The 20,574-nt window shown below is 54.8% G+C and overlaps 1 protein-coding gene across 1 annotated transcript in view; it reads left to right on the top strand.

Moving 5' to 3' along the window:
* NFATC1 (nuclear factor of activated T cells 1) overlaps positions 1-20,574 on the top strand; it is a gene marked incomplete at both ends in the record, with an annotated part of 62,829 nt that overhangs the window by 14,893 nt on the left and 27,362 nt on the right. The window contains 1 exon segment of the mRNA NM_214161.1: positions 11,224-11,383. Coding sequence (NP_999326.1) covers positions 11,224-11,383 — 160 coding nt within the window.

Here is a 20,574-nt window from a genome sequence, read left to right as displayed (position 1 = left end):
TGGGTTTGTGGCAGAGGGAGAGACTTCTGCCCACCTTTGCAGCCCTGTCCCTGAGCCGTGTGGGGAGCTCTCGGCCTGTGTTTCTCTCTTTGATGTTATTCTGCGAATTCTATTATTAGCATGAAAAGGAGAAAGAGGAACTCAAGTACTTTTGTGTTCCTGGAGAGGATAATATAATTTGAATCTTTGTGGCTTTACACATAGATTTTTAAGTTGAGCCACAGAGATGTGAAATGTTGGCTGATCTCGTAGGATGATCCAAATGCCAGAAAAGTTATGGCTCCAAGGCTAGTCCGCCTTGGGCTGGTCCTGCTCACACCCACCTGTCCCTCCAAGTGCGTGTGGGGGCAGGGCTGTGCTCAAGCATCTGGTCCCAGGGCCCAGAGTCTCACTGGGTCTCCAATCTTGAGATCTCCCAGCTGGGGGGGCGGGGGTGCGGAAGTCCAGTGACGACACACACCACTGACCACAGACAAAACAGAGGTGATTTCTGCTGAGACGTTTCCTCTGAGGAGGGTGTGGGGCATGCGCGTCAGGGACCCACATGCACCTGCAGCAACCTGGGCTGGGCCGGCTGGGAGCAAGGGAATGGTCCTGCCTTGGGTTGAAGTTAATTGGGAGGCAGGGATTGTCCACATGTAAACTAGGCTTCCTGTGAAAATTAACGGGCCCTTATTTGCCAATTGTTTCCTGGGTTCTTGAGCAAAAGTGTATTTATAGGTCATGATAGGGTTTGCTTTTTTTTTGGCCGAGGCTTAGGCGTGCAGAAGTTCCCGGGGTGTCGTACCTGAGCCGCTGTGGTGACAACACCGGATCCTTAACCTGCTGTGCCGCCAGAGAACTCTTAGAAGATATTTTAGAAGCATTTGTTTAAAAAGCAAACTCTGGAGTTCCCTGATGGGACAGTGGGTTAAGGATCCAGCATTGTCACTGCTGTGGCGCAGGTTCAGCCCTTGGCTCTGAAACTTCCACAGGTGGCAGTTGCAGCCAAAAGGCCAAAGAAGAAAAAAAAACATCTTCCAGCATTGAGCTGGTTTTTGGTGAAATAAGCAACTCCACTGTTGTTTTTCCCCTGAGACTTAACCATCCAGCTTGGTCTGAGCTCCAAGTGCCCACCTGGCACGGCCCCGCCCTCCCAACAGGAGGGGAGGCGCCCACCCGGCACACCCCGCCCCCCAACCAGGCACGGCCACGCCCACCGACCCAGCACAGCCCTGCCACACCCTGAGCTCAGAACTGTCATGGGCGTTGGTTCTGCGTCATGCTCCCCGTGCTCTTTGTGGTAGCAGTTGTGTGTTTGTCTCTCTAGCTGCATGCTTTTATCGGCTTGTTGAGGTGGACAGTCCAGTTCTTTCCTTGCACAGGCTGCTCGTAGGTGTAAGTGGGCTGCTCCCTGGAGCTGAGTGTTTGTCCTCAGCGGTAGGATGACACAGTGGCCTGGTCCACTGAGAAGGCCCTCGCCTGTGGAAATGCAGATTTTCTTCTGACCATGGTTCCCCGCAGGTGAACGTGGCCTCCTGTGGGGCAACCACACCGTGACAAGGCCCAGAGCTCTGCAGGGCTGTTGGCACGCGCTGTGGCCTTAAAGCCTCAGGGTCCCTCCCCAGGGACCTGGGCCCGGAACTCTGCTGTGGGAGGCAGCCTGGGGGTGTGCTGCTTTATAGGAGGGGGAACGAAGGCACCTGGCGTTTCCTAGACACAGAGTGAAAGAGCAAGAGGCTGTGAGGTCTCCATTCCCCGGGCTGGGGGCGCAAGGGGTCACTGCAGGCTCTGAGGCCAGGAGGACCCAGCAGCAGCCTTGAGAGCCTTGTTGCAAGGGGCACATTGCAGGGGCGGGACATGCACCTGTAGGTGGCACTGAGGTCCCACCATTTTACTTCACGTTGATGTTATGAGGAGGGGGCAAGGCAGCAGGTGGCAGGGAAGCTTGTGGAGGAAAGGGGGTGGTGGCTGCTGTCACTCTCGGGCGGTGTCCAGGGGCCACAGTGGTGAGGGGCAGAGCCCGCTGGCTGTACCTGTTGGGCCCGCGGTCTCCTGGCTGAGGGTGGGCTTGGCACAGGTGTCAGAATCTGAGCTTGGTTTCAGCGAGACCCTCACCAGGGTTCTGAGTCCACAAGGAGCAGTGCAGCTGGTTCACAAAATTCCTATAGTTGATTTGAAAACACCTGTGTTTGTCACATCCTGAACCACTGAAGTCTGGTTTAAACTTAGAATTTGGAAACAGAGTCTACCTTTTAATGACGGTCTGGGTTTTCCTGTGGTTCCCATTTTAAAACTGAGCAGATTAAGGCTGAACTCTGGGAGCTGCTCCTGACATTCTGGCAGCTCTGTGGGTAGAAGCCAACCTGGGGTGTTGGTTTCGAGGCTTACTTCTGCCTCATCCTACGTTAACTTGGAGATTCCGAGTTTCTTGGTTTTTATAAGCAAGTGTTGTCAGGTATAGTCTGATTGTCCTCTTCCTAAAACTCTATCTCTGTGGTGACTGATTAGCAGCAGGCTCTGGCAGCATCTAAGAAGACATTTGGGGAGTTCCCATTGTGGCTCAGTGATTAACGAATCTGACTGGTTCGATCCCTGGCCTTGCTCAGTGGGTTAGGGATCCGGCATTGCCGTGAGCTGTGGTGTAGGTTGCAGACTCGGCTCAGATCCTACGTTGCTGTGGCTCTGGCATAGGCCGATGGCTACAGCTCCGATTCGGCCCCTAGCCTGGGAACCTCCATATGCCGTGGGTGCAGCCCTAGAAAAGACAAAAAAACAAAACGAAAAAAACCAAACAAAAAAAAGAAGGCATTTGGTGCCAAGAATCACAGTCAAAACATGCTAAAATCCATTTTCTGTAACAAGAGGGTCATTGGGGCTGCAGAGGGACCATCAGTGCTCTATACCCACAGGGGTCTTCACCTAGTAAACATTCCTCCACCCACCCACCCACCCATCCATCTATCCACCCATCCACCCACGCATCCATCCACCTATCTGTCCACCCATCCATCTGTCCATTCATCCATCTTTCCATTATTCATCCATCCATGTACCCATCCATCCATCTATTCAACATCCATCCATCCATCTGTCCACCCATCCATCCATGTCTCTATCCAGCATCCATCCGTCCACCCGCCCACCCATCCATCAATCTTTCTATCATTCATCCATCAATCCATCCATCCATCTACCCACCCACCTCTCCCTTCCTCCCTCTTTCCTTCCATCTGAGGGGCATCTGACAGGCATAGGCCTTTCCCCAGGTCCTTTGTTCTACTCGCTGAGGGTAACATGCCTCAGACATTTGTCCAGACAGTTCTGGTCCCCGGGGACAGGGACTGGGTGCAGATGCAGTTGTCTAGTCTTGGATCAGGAGGGGAAGCCCCAGCAGTTTGAGAAGTTCCTCCGAAGTCATTTCTTTCCCATCTCAGCTGGGTTTCTGGACAGGAGCTCTTTCTGAGTTGCCTTCATTGTGAATTGTGGGGACGCTGGGGGTCCTTTCTCAGGAGAGGTCCTAGGAGGAGGAGGGCCCACTTTCCTGGAGAACAGTTGACCGCCTGTGTCAGAAGGGTGCCCTCTGTGATGCTGCCCTTGTGCAGCTGGGGGTGGGGGCACCTGGGTGCTATCAGCTCTGGGTGGGGGGGCTGGGCCTGTCTGCCCAGAAGCCCTGGAGGCTGCTTGGCTCCGCATCCCAGGTGCAGGGCCTGAGAGGCTGATGTGAAACTGGCTTGTTGTGGGGGGGGGTGCAGATTGAGGATGACAGGGTTCCCACAGAGCAGGAAGGAGGTCTCTGCCACCTTGGCAGGTGTTCTCTCCACACCCTGTGTGGTAGAGCCGCTGAAAGTGGTGAATTCTTATCAAATTCTTTAATCTGTCATTTAGAAAGGAATCTCTCCATGATGGTCTTGCTGTTCTTATTCTGAAAGTTCCAGGTTTTTGACCGAGTTTGGATTGAATTCCTGACCAGACCAGGCCTGGCCGAGCCTCCCGGAGCAGGGGCAGGGGTGAGCAGGTGCCCCCCCACACACTGAACATGCACCAGGCCCTCCACCCCACCCGTGCCCCCTGAGTCCCTAGGGCACAGGGACAAGTTGCGGACAAGTCAGGGAAATTTGGGGCTGAGGCGGCAGCAAGAAGTGGTCTACCTCCAGGGTAGCTAGGACGGGGCATCCTGGAGGGTCTGCAGGCTCTCTGCCTGCACAGCCCCCCTGCCACACACACCCAGGACGGCGGGTGGCAGGCAGGCAGGAGTCTTCCTAGAGCGGATGCCTCGCTGCCTCCATGCATTTTACAGCCTGGTTCTGTCCCTTGTTCCCTGTTCACCCACCAACGTCTCTGTCTCCGTCAAAGCACATTTCTCTTCCCTGGGTGTGGTCAGGGTGCCTCCTCCAGACCACTGTCCCACCCCTACAGCAGCTTCTGTCCCTGAGTCCTGCTTGGGCATCTGGAGTGACAGTGCAGAGGAGGTGGTTCCTGCCACCCGAGACTCCCAGATGTGCGTCCCGCGGAGGCTGGTCCCCTGCCGTTCCTTCCAGACTCTCATCAGAAGTAAATGTTGACTCCAAGGCTTCCAGCTCATCCCCGAGAGCTGGGAGGGGACACCTGGAGGCCAGATGGCCCCCCATTATGGGGTTGCTGACACCAGGTGGGCAGGGACGCCACCCACGGCCCTTCACACCCCTGGGGGTCATCAGCAGAGAAATGCGGCTTCGCCCCGGGGCACACCCACCTGTCCTCCCCAAAGGCCAGGGCCGCCCTCCAGGAAGGTCGACCTCTCTCGTGTGGGAGGGACTTTCTCACCGGAGCCCTGCCAGAGCGTGTCAGGGGGCACGGGAGGAGCGTGGGTGGACGCGGTGTGTGGTCCGGCGCAGCCTCCGCCCGCAGGAGCCTTTGGGGCCCAGAGACCTGCTTAATGACATAGGGGAGACTGAGCTGATAACCTTTCTTCAGATTAGAGGAGGAAAAAAACCCAAAACAAAGCAACTTGCAGTTAGGAGGCCCTGGTCACCGACCCTGGGAAAACGTGGCGATGTCCCCCCTCCAAGGTCCGCTGTTTTAGAAACAGGAGTCCCTAGAGCCTTCAACGGTTTTCTCCTTGGTGATAAGTCCGCCTGGGGCTTAGCTCTCAGAAAGCTCAACATCGAAGGGACTCCACCCAAACCTTCTGAACAGAAGCTCCCTCACCCTGGGGTCTCCGTGTAAGGAGGTGTCACAGACGAGGGCTGTTCTGAAACTCTGGTCCGTGGCCACCTGGGTGGTGGGCTGTGCTGGGCGCTGGTTTTCAGATGTTGGACGAACACAGCCTTTCTGGGAGAGGGTTCCAGAGGGGCCCTCGGGCTTGGGTGAAGCCCCTTTACAGAAGTCCCCGAGCTCACCAGGGTGGGAACAGAGGGTGAAGAAGTTGATTGGGGGTCACAACTAATGTCCTTCACTGTGAAATATTTTTTAATGTGGATAAACAAAGAGAAAAATGATTCCCTGACAGCTCCCTCCCTGAAAGATCACCGTGCACTTTTTTCAGTGCACTTTTCTAGGATTTGGTCTCTCAGTCTGTGTTTCAGAAAAAAAGCCGAGAGACGAGTCATGGGCCCCCATGTCCACCCCTAACTCAACTGAGTAACTCGTGGTTCCCCCACCACTCCTGCCCCTGTTAGTTTGCAGTAAATCCTAGACCTCTGATAATCTTATCCACTGATGCTCAGTCTGTATCTTTCAAAGATAGGGGCTCATTTTTAGAAACCTATCATGATGGTATCTAGACACCATACTAGATAGCAAAAATTGATTTAAAATAATTTCTTAATATCCCAGGCAGGTGTTCAGATTCCCTGACCCGCCTTTTCTCCCAGGCTGTCCAGTTCGGGTCCGTGCCCACGGTCTGGCCCGGTGCATGGATCACTCTTCCCTGTGCTCAGCTGTAAGGCAGCTCAGTGGGTCCTAGGCTGGGTCATCAGGCACATCCTCTGTCTCTGGTTTTCCCATTGTCTTGAGTCGGTGTGGAATCAGGGCCCTGCTGGGCTCTGGGTCTGAGCTTGGCCTGGCAGTGACTGTGCTTCCTGGAAGGCTGGTCTCTGGTGCTCGTGGTGGCAGATGCAGTGGTTTGGGGAGTCCTGGGGTGAGCAGGTCTGGCTGAGCCCTGCCCCACTGGTGCCTTGGAGCCCATGGAGGGGTCCAGACCGAAGTGAGACCTTCTGGGATGAGCACAGCTGCGACCTCGGGTTTGAATCACTGTGAAGGTCCCTGGTCCCTGCCTCTTCCACGGCCAGCTGTGCTCTGGCTGGGAGGCTGGCGGGTTGGTGGTGCTCCTGGTGCCAGCTCAGGCTTGGCGTCCTGTTGGAAGGTGTTGGGTGGTGCCAAAGACAGAGCTGCTGTCTGACAGGCCCTCTCTGGCGCCACGTCTGCTGAAGGGAGGGGGCTGTGGGTGAAATCCTTTGTGTGACCAATGGACACGCAGGTGAAGCACCAGGAGGGCATCCCGGTGGCCAGCTGGAAGAGGCACACCTTGTGGTCATCCGCACCAGGTGGGGAGAAGCGGAGTTTCTGGATCCCAGGGTGCGGGTGGTCCCCAGGCTGTGAGCTAAGGTTAAAAAAGGCCTGGCTTCACTCTTCATTGCGCCCACCCTCTGAGCCCAGGTTGGGTGATAGTAGCAACGTGAGGGATGGAAGCAGCAGGCTGTTGGCACTGACGGCACCAGCCATGCTCCATGTGGGCATCTGGGCCGTGTGACGTGGCTTCCTGGCCTCCTGTTCAGTCAGGAGCCCTGGGAACATCCTTGGGTCCTTATGTTGCAGTTAAAAAACCTTCTATTTGCAGGAATCCCAAGTTCACAGGCAGTTGCAGAGAGAACCATGTCCCATTAAGCCAGCATCCCCCACGCTGACCAGTTCCGTGATGGCCCCTGTCACGCCTGGAGCTGACCTGTATTCCACACGTGTTGCATCCGTGGTCCCGAGAGGAGTGAGGCCTGGAGGGCGGGTCATGTCCTGGTCTTGCTGTGGTGTTTTCATCACCCCCATTTCACAAGTGAGAACCTCTTAGGGATTCAGGAAAACGCATGATTTTCCATCAGCCACCAAGGTCCTGTCTGGACCAGCGTCTTCAGTCTCCGCCAGCCCAGCACCCTGTTTCTTGGTCATTGAATCTTGACCTGCCGCCTGCAGATTCTGGGCTCTGCAGACCAAGGCTGCCCTAGGCAGCCCTGCGCCCAGGACGGCGTTGTAGTCCTCGAGCACATGCTGGTCTGATCGTGATTTATGAGTCATCCCTTCATGTGAGGTGTACAAGACCCACGCCCCGCTATTTATGAAACCAGCAGCTTTCCCTTTGCAGGTGGATTGTAACAGGCAGGCCCAGGGAACAGAGCAAATGCCCTCTGCCGCAGTTGACGATATCAGGGACAGTGACCATCACCCCGAGTGGCCTTTGGAGACCCTGAAAGAGTAGGCTCTTGGTTGGGGTCAGGGGCCTGGGGTCCCACGTTGTCTTAGTCGAATACGTGCAGGAGGTTGCAGGACCCGGAGAGGCCTGGAGACTTTCAGAGGTGGTACCACTGGGGGCTCAGTGTTTATTTGAGTTGTTTGTTACTGTGTAATTGGGGCTTGTTCCAGAGTTACAGGAAGATGCAGCCTAGAGACCCTTAGGTGGGGGTGTTGGCAAGGCTGTGCGGGGGCCTGACTTTGGGGAGGCATTGGGAGCCTGGGCTGTTTGAGCTCTTTGACGGAGGCTGCAAGTCTGGCCAAGGAAATGACCAGAAAGGCCACCAGGGTCTCAGACCTGCTCACTCACATCTCTGGTATTGATAGTGGCCATGGATTGGGGAAAACCCACAGAACACTGATCAGCCATCATGGGACAGGATGGGATGCTGAGAGCAAAAATATGCCAGATGTTGCCAATATGCTACAATGTTCAAAGTGAGATCTTTAACAAAAGCCAGGGTACCACATTATATATCTTACTTTGTTAAGCTGTATCCCTTTTGTGTAAAAATTCCTGAAGACGTACGCCCGGTAGTGGAGATAATTTGTGTGGATGACTGAGGTGTGTGTGTAATTAATGTAATAGAGCCCCTGCTGTTTGTACAGATCAACTGGAGCTTAGATACGAATTTAACTACCTGTTTTCTCGGTTGCACTGACTGCGACTTTTAAACAAAATCAAGTTGGAGGTGAGTTTAAAGGTCTCCATTATCTTTAGCAGGCAGAGCCCAGCAGCCAGGCCAAGGCTGAGAGAAACTTCTGGTCGTGGTCACTGTCCGGCTCCTGTGTGGGCCGGTCCTGACCTGAGGACAGGAGGGTTGGGACAGCACAGCCCTGAGGCCACTGTCCTCATAGCAGAAGTGGCTGCGTCCTGGAACATTCCTTCCAGTCTTAGGTCTTTGCTCTGAATCAGACACGCGTTTACATTTTTTGTGGTGCTGCCCAATTCATGCTGAACATTTCCAACCCCAAACGATAATTTTAATTGTCTCTACTCCAGTATTTATTGTGTGATCTGTTCCAACTTGAAGCTGCACACGCGGCATTGCGAGAGCAGCTTGTATCTGTGGTCTGTCCTTGCGTCCTCGCGTGCAGAGGGCTCTGGCGTGCCTGCCCTTCCCCCTTCTCTTTCATCTCTCACCCTTTCTCTTTTTAATTTCCTGGAAGTCAGATGAACCTAACTTTTTGCTTGATTTCTGTTTCTTTTCTATTATAGCGAGGGACGGTCTGTACTTAGGTCAGCAGTAGATATAAGGTAACAGAGAAGCATATTTTGGATAATCCAAAGTGGGTGGGTGTGTGTTCCCCTCCGGGAGGGTATGTTTGGATCTGGGCAGTGGTCTGGGGGACCAGGAACAGCCCTCTGAGGCTGTTACTTACCCGAGGGCTGACCTCGTGCTCCCAGCCTTGGCTCACCGGCCCCAGTTCTGGCGGTGTTACCCGAATGAGTGACGCTGATCACCATATCCAGGAAATGCCTCTGACCGCCACAGCCCAGGAAACTGCTGCACGCATCGTGGCGCTTCCTCCATCAGGAAACCACTCCATTGCTGTTGGCGGCGCCCAGAGGCCACCTGGCAGCCCGTGCCCGCATGTCCCTTGTCTGTGCAGGGAGCCCTGCGGCCTCAGCACACACACGTATTTGTCCCATTCTTACTGGTCACGTTCTCTCGCGTTTCCCAAGGCTGTGTCTAGTGAGAACCAGGGGCATCTGGGTGAAATGGAACCAAATGTAAACAGCCACGGAGAGCCCTGTCTTGTCCTCTTGCCTCCTGAGAAACCTGGGTTTTGACTGGCTGTTGAACAGAGGATTTTCAAGTGACAGTGGCTTCTGGAATCCATAGACGGTCTAGAGGAGGGGCCTCCCACGCTGACGGCAGCTTTAGAGCCCAGCAGAGTGGGCCCTGGGCTAGGGAACCCTCTCCAGCTGCCCCCGCTGCCCATTGCAGGCGCTGGTCTCCCTGGCCTCCAGCGTTAGACACTCAGGCCTGTCTCATCATATGTGCAGCGTCACTTTTCTGGCCGCATCCACACCGTTGGCACCTGACGTGCCAGACTGGGATTGAGCACTCGGGCCACTGGGCAGGTTGGCCAGGTGGTGTCCAGGCCAGCGGTGTCCCTCTGGCCCCCTAGGACTTGATGGCGGGATGTGGGGGTGTCTAGCCTCCCAGGCACTCAGCACTGCCAGGTGAGTGCTCTTGAGTGGAGTGTGGCAGGTGAGCTTGCTCAGGAGTAAACGCCCTCACGCTACCCTCCTGTTACTCCAGGAGCCACAAGTCCTTTCAAGGTGTGTTCTGGACATTTTGTGTTTTTAGAAATTACAGATTTGATCAATCCAAGCTGAATCCTGGACTTTTTATTTTTAAACATATATTTTTATTTTAAAAAATGTAAATTTTATTTTATCCATTTTTTTTTTTTTGGTTTTAAAAATAGTCACTGGTTTGTAGTCTGAGCTGAGGTGAGCAGCTTGGACATTTTGGGGAAGCAGTGGGGGTCTCCTTCCAGGTTGGACCCCACAAGCCCCCATCCCTGTGTCTGAGCCTCTACTTCAGCCACACCTGCCCTTCTCAGCCACCTGTCCCAAAGCAGCCTCCAGAACTCACGTTGTCTCTGCTCCATGTGTGGAAACTGAAATGTGTCAGCAGCAGGCAGAGTGAGTGACAGGGTAGCTGGGGCCTAGATGGAGTGTGGAGGGTGAGGCCAGGGACTCCTGTCCACCTCTGGGGGTATCCTCACGCTGCCCCGACCCTGCACCCTCCCGGCTGGGCCCTGTACACTTGGGGTCTCAGATGCCTCTCAGGTCTGACGAGCAGCAACTCTGTTCATCAGGTCCTGCATCCGAGAGGGGACGGGAGGGGACCTTCAGCTTTGGGACCAAGACCCTGCACCCCCCAACCCCCAGCCCTCCAACAGGCTCTGTTGCAGGAGGGCTGAGGGTGGACCAGCCCCAAGCCCCGTGGGAATGTGGTGGCTGCCAGGTACAGACTATGGCTTTTGGGGTCAATCTTTTCTCTTTCTAAAGGGCAGGGCCTGGAGCTGGTTCTGTAGGGGGAGCGGAGCCTCTGGAGTCATGCAGACCCCCGTTTCCTTACCTGGACAAGGAGGCTCTGGGTGCCATAAGGAATCTGAGCCCCCATGGCCCTCAGGCCAGGCGTGGCTCAGGCTGCTCACTCCCTGCCTCCCTCACCAGCTTCGAGGCAGCAAACTACTCACAAACCACCCACGGCCAGCCCCTTGATTTGCTGATCTCCGGCTGCAGCTCATTGACACCCTGGGTGGGTGGTAGTCGATTTGTCCTGCACAAATGGTGGGACTTAGGGGCTGCACCATGCCTGTCAGTTAAGTCCTGCCTCCCCACTAGACTGGCACCCAGTTCCTATGCCACGTTGATTCTGCTGTGATTTTAGAAAGAGCTTTAATTCTGGAACCTCTCTTATTGGGGAGGTTAAATAATTTATAGGCCTGTCTTGAAAGAAGAAAAATATTCTAAGGTTGCGTGTGGGAAATGTTTCTATCTTATTTGAGAACCTTGTCGTGAAGACCTGACAAGGCTCTGGGAAGACATCACGGTCAAGTAGCCACTGGCTTTGCGAAGACTTTAAACCACGTGTCAGTACGTTACCTTTATTGATGGGGATTTCAGGCCCAGGCCAGTGAAGTGTGCCCTGCTCATCACCGCCCCAGGATTACCAGGCGGGGCTGTGCTCTGTGGAAAGCCCTGGGCTTGAGGCTAACTCTCCTTGTGTCCCATTACAGCCCGTCTCTCCCTGCCCTGGACTGGCAGCTGCCGTCACACTCAGGACCCTACGAGCTGAGGATCGAGGTGCAGCCCAAGTCCCACCACAGAGCTCATTACGAGACAGAGGGGAGCCGCGGGGCTGTGAAGGCATCGGCCGGAGGACACCCCAGCGTGCAGGTACCATTTGCTCTGAGTCCCAGGCGTGTCCGAGATGCAGGGGCAGCTGCTGGTGCTGGTTTGGTCCATGCAGCAGCAGCCGACAGCGCCTTTCATTTTCTGTCTTTCCAAAAAAAAAGAAAATCCCCCTCCTAACCTGTTTGGCTAAACTTTTCACATGCACTTAGGTCCTAGTTTTCTGCTCAGGGCATGTCAGGCAGCAAAAAGGTGCATGTCTCTGTGACTTACAGACCAGGGGGAGTTCTTGGGCCTGAGGCCAAGTGGACATGATTCCTCTTCAGTGGAGCAGCTCTGGGGGAGCAGGAGACACCCTGCAGATGGCCGGGGTGACCCATGCATCCTGGAGGCTGTAGGAGGGCTCCCCTGGATGCTGTCGGGGCTGGAGGCTGGGCCCCTGGGGTGACCCCAGTACAGCCTGGCCATTGCTTTGTCCACACGGACACTCCCTTTGTCCCCATGTGTCCCCGAGCAGATGTGTTAGACTCAGAAGAGACAGGAAGAGGGAGAAGAAAAGCTAAGGAGATGCCCTGGGCCACCTTGAGGGGCCACCTTGCTGTCCGGATGGCAGCCAGTGGGCAGCGGGCGGGGGGAAGCTACTGTCCCTATGGCTTAGTAGATTTGACCATGGTGCTGCTTTATGTTAAGGTGTCCTGGAATAGGAAAATTTTAAAACATACGGCCTTGAAATAAAGGTATGTTAGAGGACCATTTCTGTGATAAATCTGAAAAAATAAATGTTAAGGTTTATCAGAACTGAAGAGAGAAGCTTCTGCTGAGAAGATGGGAGGTCAGCTTTGCTGTTGACAGTCGTGCCCTCAACTTCTCATCCAGCTGTCTTGTACCTCATCCTCCGCTCCAGCCGCAGACATTCCAGGGGCCATACCGTGTGCCCCGTGATGCACACGCCCTGCTCCTGTCCTGGGGAGGGGACAGCGAGGGCTTAGGTCATTCAGCTCAGTGGTTGGTCAGGGCTCCAAGGAGGAGGGTACAAGGTATATGCTGGGGTGGCTGGGCCTCTCTAGCCCTGCGGGGACTGGAGCCCACAGCCTCCTCTGCCCTGACCGTGCCCGGCCTCCCGGCTCCCAGAGAGGGATGAACAGCAAGAGTGTGCAGCGCTACTCGGCCATGTTAAGCTTTGTCCAAAGCAAAGTCCATCAGCGGTGCTGCCTCCAGTGTTTTCAGAGGGTGATTTGAGGGACCCTGTTCTTTTCTCTCTGGAGTCTTGGACCCTCTGAGGCCATGGTTCCCAAGGTGTGGCCGCTGGCCTGCAGTGGTAACCTCTCCGGGCACTCTCGAGAGATGCAGTTCTCTGGGCCACCTGCCCCACTGGGTCCAGAGCTGGGACCCACCTGGCAGTGTTGTGGGGGTTGGCGGGTGGGGAAGGTGTCCTGAGGCAGAGAGACCCCTGACCACTGAAGCACAGTGCAGGCGAGGGTCCTGCATTCCACTGTCCTGCCTTGCAGCCCCCTGGGGCTTCAACGTGTTCACAGCTGCTGTCCAGGCTGTGCCTGCCCGCCAGAGCTTGTCACCCTGTCCTACCCAAGAAGTAAATGAGACCTCCCGGGCTGGCTGTCCTGCGGGCCCAGCATTGGGTCACAATCACCTCATCCTGCCCGACCCTGGGATGTGGCCTGTGACGGTCCCGAAGGCCATGAGACCTCTGGGCTGTGTGTGTTAATAGAGAATTTCTCCCTGGTCCCTGCCCCCCACCCCCAATAACCTGGGCTCCAAGCCTGTTATTTAGAGGGTGGTGCAAGCGGAAGGCGAGGCAGCAGGGCACCTTGTGTTTGCATTTTATTCCATTTAGATAAATAAAAATAACGCTTGCGAGGGCAGGAGGGCACAGAGACAAATGGCCGTCTGCCAACGCGACAATCAGGGACAGGGTGTTTGCGGGGTGACGCTGGGTGGTTTTGTGGCCTTGTGCTCATGCCAATTAATACCCACTTGGTCAACTGCTTGACTGTGGCGATGCAGAAGGCGCCTCATCAGCGCACAGCGCCGCTTGCCGCTTCAGGGAGAGCGGGCGGATAATGCCTGCACTTAGCTGAACTGCATTTAAGTCCCTTCCCGCTAGGTTTTCACTGAATGAAAGGGCCTTGTTGCTGAATGGAAAAGACATTACACAGGTGAGGAAATCGGCTGTTAAGTAAGGAGCAATGAAAATAAAGCAGCAGAGAAATAATGGCTGAACGCCCCCATTTCTTGTGAATTATGCCGGTCAGGGGTGCTGGTGCAGGGGCCACATGCCACTTGGAACACTTCTGTGGATATGCAGAGCCCAGAGCTGCTGCTCTGACTGGGAACCATCCCCAAGGAGCTGTGGGCTGGAGCTCGGGCCCACCGTCTGTGGGACATCCTGAGCCCACCCTGCAGGTCACGGCTCGTGTATCCACCTCTACCGTCCAAGTGTTTTGAGCACTGGGCGGTGTGAGCCTGTCAGTTTAGATGATACAGAGTTGAGCTGCTTTGGTGACATTATGACACTAGAAAGAGCACTTAAAATATTTTAAGAATAAATCCTTGAGTGTTATTTCATGAATATTATTTCAAGTTAAATGGTGGCAGAAGGAGAGAGGCTGGTTCTGGGTTTAAACAGGATGGACACCCTTCCCCCCACCGTAAACTGAAAGCAGGAGGAAACCAGGCCCAACAGAAACGTCACCCCATCAGCTTCTGTCCCACGAGAGAAATTAGTAATGGAGAGTTTTCTGATCTCTGTGCGGAAAAGTGAATCTATGTGCGAGTGTGAGGTAAGCAGTTAAAAAGGGGCTTTTGGGGTTTGTTTTCTTTTTCGGTTAGTGGACCACAAATTGGATAAAAATAGAATTTGCACATAATTATAAAACAAATGAAAACAGAAAACTCTCAGTTGCCGCGAAAGCGCAGTGACCACAAAGTGTTATTCTGAGTTATTTCAGCACATCCTCCGTGGCAGTGGCCCCTCCCCCGCAGCCTCAGAGGCCCCTGCCCCAGGCTGAGCCACGCGGGGTGGGGAGGGGGGAACAGTCGCTCCCACTGGCTGGTTGGTCTGTGGCCAGTTTGCAGAGGGCACCCAGGCCTCCTGTTCAGGGCTGCTGTTATGTGGAGTGTGGCTGGACCAAGGAGCTTCCACTGCCCTCGCAGGACAGCCTGCTCGTCGACTTGCTTCTGTGTCCCCAGGGTTTGCCTCGAAGTCAGAGGCTGCAGCCTTACAGGATGAAGGCCCCCGGCAGCGCCTAGCGTGGCTCAATGCGTTTCTCCAGCAACCGAGATGTAGTGGGGGACTGCCCTACAAGGCCCCTTACTGAGTCCAGAGACTCAGCGAAGCGCATTCCCTTCTTTCTGGGCAGAATAAGACTGAAATTTTAGATTAGGAAAAGACTTCTGTGTTCGCATGGTCTCGGCCCGTTTTCATTTGAGGACACAGATGTACGTGCCTTGCCCGGTGTCATACAGGGGCTGGTGCTGTGGGCGTTTCAGACCCTATGCACCACCAAGTGCTCTTTCCGTGGCTCTGCAGAGTCCTGGTGGGACTGTCTTGCAGGTTCTGACTGTGTCCCTGTGACTGCAATGAGCCCAAGGGCCAGGGGTCCACACTGGCCTCTGCTGACTTAGTTTTGATGGGAGCATCCAGGAGAGGAGTGTGGGTTTCCCTGAACCTAAACAGCCTGCCTTTTTCTCTGTTGACAAAGGACTTAGACACGCAGCGCTCTCTCCTGGAGGTGGGTTTCTATCCAGGGACAGGGCAGGATGTCCCGGCTCCCCACGGCCCAGGGCCCCTCTCTCCCGCACTGTCACTGCCATCACTGCACTGTGTGTCTGTGTAAATCCACAGGCTTGCTGGGTTAAGAGGCAGGAGCCCAGTGCTTTCTCTGCCCGTTTGTGCCCTTGCATGGTGTGGGGGAACAAATTGACGGGGAGCCATCAGCGGCTGCGCCGAGGTCCTCCTGTTCCTCCTGAGGTTCATACCACCTGTCCCGCAGGATGACCGCAGGGCCCCAGGCCCGCCTCTGCCCCTGTGAGCGTGGGTCTGCTTGCGGATAAGGGTCTCTGGGTGCTGAGGCCTCCCTACTTGTGTGAGAGCTGGGTGTTCTGGGGAAGACCAGGGGGCCCCTTCCATCCTGCCTCGCACCCCACCACGCTCACACTGCACTGTGTCTGCATGCCCACTGCCGTGCACTGAGTGTGGACGGCAGGCTTAGCTAGTTCCCTCTCTCTATCCTGAGTTTGGGGGCAAGGAGAGAGGTCCCCCACCCACCCTGGGGGGAAGCAAAGGGAATTGTGGGCACACATGGAATTACTTCTGCAGTATTTTCACTGATAAACCCGGGTTTTGTCCCCGAGGGAGTTGCTGGGCTCTGGGCACTGCCTTCCTCGTCAGAGAAGACCGAAGCTCAGGGAGGCCACCTGGCCCCATTTGCTCCAGTTTCCTGATTGCTTTCTCGCTGTGCCCGTCTCGCTGTCACCCTCTCGGGCCCTTGTGTGGCCCGGGTCATCCCTCGTCCCGCCCTCTGCACTGCCCCTGAGGAGAGCTCACATGAGCTCCTGGCGGGTGATCCTCCAGACAGCTCTCCAGGAAGGTCCCCAGCTCTGGCCACCCCACAGGGGCTGGAGGACGACCTGGGGGACGTCAGTGGTCTCTGACCCAGGGGTCAAAGGATTAAGCTCTGTTTACCTAGTTACTAATATAACTGGCCGGATAGCATCTGCCGTCAGTCAGGAGGCCAGGCCTGCGTGAATAATTCATAGGCTGCTGAAACAGGAAACGCGGTGGAGGTCTTGTCAGTTCCTGAACAGCAGTTTAGGTTTGTAATTTGTGTTCTGGTCAGTTATGAGTGGCCAGTGTCAGTCCCGTTTGGCCAGGTGACCCACGGGGGGACATGAGGACCACCGTGGCCCAGGGGAGGGTCCGGCCTGGGCCACGCTCTGTGTGGTGCAGGGGCTTCTGGGGTTGGCCTTTAGGCTCAAGTCTGCCTCCATAGACAAGAACAGACATTCTCCTATCACATAAGACACTGGAGAGCTGACACCAGGAAACAGTCATTTCTTTCAGATCAATAAAGCCAGCCAGCTCAGCTGTTATCATCACTTTTCACTTCATGTAGTGCAGAATGGGGTTACAGAGCGTCAGTATTTCAAGAAACAGGCTTCCTGGGGGTGTCATAACACCGTGGACGAATAGCAGCTCTTCCTTTTATCTGGTTCCACAGCATGTTTTGTTTTACCCAGAGCCCCGCTCCATGTTTTTTGTACTTGATTTATCCTAAGTAGGCATCTCTTTCCACTCTTGAAACAGGATCATTAACCTAGATGCCAAGGTTAGATGCTTCTGGAAGAAATTATGATTTGAGGGCCAACCTACTGAGGCCCAGTGGGCAGCTCAGTGGCAGACCACCTGCTCTGCCCTGGGAATGGTCACTCCCTCTGTGGGAATTAAAACGCAGGTCTGACCCCAAACCAGACCCTGGCCACCCTGCCACCAAATGCTGCCACCCTGCCCGCGGGCACATTAACCTTTCAGAGGTCTACGGGCAGTGGGCACCTGCTGCTCCTCTTTAGCAGCCTCCAGGCAGGCAGCCGCCTCCTTCCTGGCTGCGTACACAGACTGGGCAGTCGGTTCTTCTGTGGACGCTCCTGCACTGAGGGAGCAGTCACTGTCAGGCTGCCTTTTCTGGGGTTCCCATGACACAGTTGGGATACATAGAAGTGCAGGGCACAGAACCTGGGACAAGTGAGGGGCTTGAAGCCAAGCAAAGAGGTGCCCATGTGCATGTGGTCTCGGGCATGGTGTTTAGTGCAGTTGCTGCTCTCTGCTGACACACGCAAAGTCACGTTATCTCAGGTTCGTAACATTGACTTCTAAACACTTGTCTTAGAGCTTCTCTGTCCAGCAGAACTGAGGACGGTGCGGTTTGGTTTCCTTGCAGCCAACACATTCTCTCAGAGTCAGGTCTGCTGAGAGGCTCAGCAGTGGAAACCCTTTCAAAGCAATGAAGGGCATCGTCAGTCTCCAGAAATCTAATTGGAAAGCTTTGGTTTCTGTGATCCAGGCAGCAGAAATTCTAGAATAAAAAGTCATCTCGGGCACAGACCCTCTGATGCTTGTCCCTAGTCCTGCCGTGCCTTCTGTGTCATTCCAGGTGGTTTTCTATCAGGTCCTTTGCAGGCAGAGCCACTTCCCAGGCAGTCAGTACAGACCCATGTTAGCTTCACCCCTATTCCGTCTCAGCTGTCAGAAGACTCTCATTCGGCACAGGTGGGGTAGAGGTTGGTGCTGGACCATGTAACTGGAGAAGATGGTGAGAAGTAACTGTCTGTAATGAAAATGACCAAACAGGGAACCCCGTGTCCCTGGCGGCCCTCCGCTCTGACCAGGGCTCCGTGGTCTCCCTGGCATCATGCCCACGGGAGGCTGAGTCATAGATGCCCAGGGCCAGGTTGGGGTTGGATCTGGTGGGAAATCCCTGCTCTGTTTGCTTCAAGGCCAGGCCTCCCTCCTGCAGGCAGCCCCCAGTCTGTGTTCCCGCAGAGCCTGGTCCCCGGTTTGCAGCCGCCTATCCCCAGAGGGTCCTTTGGGTGTGGCCTCCCTGGAGCACTGCCCAGCATGGGTACGTGGGGGAGGTGGGGCCACTGAACAGTATTGCTCCTTGTGGGCAGAAAGGACGAGGGCAGCGGAGGCCACACTGGCCTGAGCTGTGGGCCCAGCACCTGCATCCGGGTCACAGGTGGACAGACCCAGGTGGGAACCCGGTGTCCGGGTCCTCCTGACACTCCACCTTTGAGGGGGCTCTGGGCTGGAGAGGTGCTAGCTTCCAAACTTGCTGCTGTGTCACTGCTCCTTGAGCGCTGACCTCACCTGGCGTGGACACCCCGCCTGCACACTCCATGGTCAGGTAGTGGGTCTCTCAGAGCACGCATCCAATCCCCCTCTCCGTCTCAGGAAGATGCTGGGCTCAGTCCTGTGGGCAGAGCCATTTGCTCCATGTCAGCAGAGGTGGCCAGCTCATCCCTGCTATGGGCCAGGCCAAATGGTGGCCTTCCCCTCGGCGGCAGCAGTAGGTGCCAAGGTAGAGGCTGGCCTGACAGCAGGCTGACGACTGTTGTGTGGACATGTGGGCATCTGGCAGGCAGTGACCAGGTGCCAAGCAGGAGCCTGTGTAAGGTCTGCAGAGCCCTCGGCCCTCCTATGTCCACTGGTGGCAAATGCCAAGGGCCAGGCATGGCTACCTTCGTCCACCCCCATACCCTGGGGATCAGCCACTTCCCCCTTCCGTCATGCGGTTTTTATAGTTGAGCCCATTAAGGCTGACTGGAGGAAGGAGGGTCAGAAGCATAGTGTCCGGCGTGGCCTGTCCTGGCATTGAGAGCCTCCCTCCTGGGCCGTGGGGGCAGTGCCCCCGTGGGTGTTTGCAGTGAGGACGTAGAGGCTGCCAGTAGAACAGACGAAGCTCACAGTACAGTCTCTTAAATCCGGTGTTGGGAAAATCTGGGTTGAAAACTGTAAAACCAGCTTGTGAACTGGATTTTTCCTTCCTGCGTAGTTCTTTTGGGTATTGTGTAAAGATGCAGATTTTACCTCTGGGTTAAAGGCCTAATTTCCCTTTACATTGCTTGCTGCGGCACATATGAGGATTGCCTTGCTTGCTAGGTGTGCGTTTAGACCAGCTCACACCTCAGTTGACAGTCTTTCCCCTCAATTAACTAACTGGTCCTTCATTTGTGCGATGCTCTTTCCACGGTGTGTGCGCCTGCGTGGCTGGGATTTCAGCGTTGAGTAAGTTTGGCCTCAATCATTCCCATCACCTGTCATGTTGCCCTGTAAGTGCTGAGGTAAGCATAGGAGCTAAAAACAAACATTTTTATGTGTAGAAAACTCGTTGGCTCTTACACCTTGAGAACGGAATAATACATTTTGTTTAGTTTAGGCTGAAGCAAAGAGAGTTCATTGTTATGACAGGTAATTTTATAAATATTATTTTGACAGATAACTATAATGTGCCAGAGGCAGAAACCGATGCAGTGGAACGTGTGAAGTATTTAAATGGCTTTTCTTAAAATGAACTTCACATTTTAAATAATAGATGTTTACCTCCCAGGTTAAACCTTAACTATGCCTATTTTCACTGAAATGGCATGTTTTTAAAAGGGCAGAGTTATACCCACAACCCACTGCCTCTTACCTGCCATCAGAGCAGTGCCCCAGTGTGAGTCCTGTGGGATTTTAAATTGTCATTTTCAAGTCTCCCGCCCCCAGTGGCCGCGTGTGGCCCTGGGGCTGCCTCCTGACACCAGGGACTCACTGTAGCCACAGGAGGTCTTGGTCAAAGGCCTATTTACATATCCCTGCATTCAGTGTCACAGAAGGGAATCCTGAGAGGCAAAACTTGTTTCTGGTTTATTTTTACATTTCCTGTTAGAAAAATGTGTGCTGCGTCCTGCGTCGGGGACAGGTTCCTTAGGAAGTTGGTTAAATTGGGCAAAGACTGGACTCACGCTCTGCAGCCAGGAAGAGGGGCAGTGTTTTCCCACCTAACTGAATGCTGTTTGTGTAGACACTTGTGCTCACAGAAACAAGCTTTTCAGTTCAAACAGGAAAGGCATTTTGTTTCTGCAGCATTAAGCCCTATCAGTAGGACCCACCGTGAAGTGAGTGTCAGGAGCTGGCTCTGTGCCTTGGGGGTGGGAGAGGCCCTGTGGTAGCCTCATAGACTTGACGGGCCAGGAGGACAGCGAGTAGACAGCGAGGGTCTCTCGTTAGACTTGGTGCTGCTGTGAGCTCTCTGCTACCCATGCTCAGGGTTCGGTGGCAGGCCTCAGACGAGCTCCAGTCCCCTGTGTGCATGCCCGTCAGACACACCTCTAATACACGCCTGCCAGATAGCTGTGGATCAGGACGAAAGTGCGTGTATTTCAGTAGGAAAAGGCCACTTTGAAGATCACGGCCATAGATGCTTGGGGCCGTGTCACAGACAGAAAACGATTTAAAAAAAAAAAAAAAAGGGAACCTAATGCAGGACAATCCTGCTGCAAGCCAGGAAATCAAATCTTCCTGTCCAGGTAGGACATTCCAGAGTGATCTGGTGTGTGTGCGTGTCTGCACGTGCTGCGTGTGTGGGTGTGTGTAGACAGCCTGTGCACACCATCCTGTGTGCAGCTTCTCCGTGTCCCCATAGCCTCACAGGTGAGGTTCGGAACCCCCGGTAGCCGCT

The sequence above is a fragment of the Sus scrofa genome, chromosome 1, assembly GCF_054392235.1.
Source record: "Sus scrofa isolate SSC_HxYL_T2T_F1_AM1 chromosome 1, Sscrofa_HxYL_maternal_Yorkshire_Landrace_v2.0, whole genome shotgun sequence".
In the NCBI taxonomy this organism is placed as follows: Eukaryota; Metazoa; Chordata; class Mammalia; order Artiodactyla; family Suidae; genus Sus; species Sus scrofa.
This window is presented reverse-complemented; position numbering and strand designations above follow the sequence as displayed.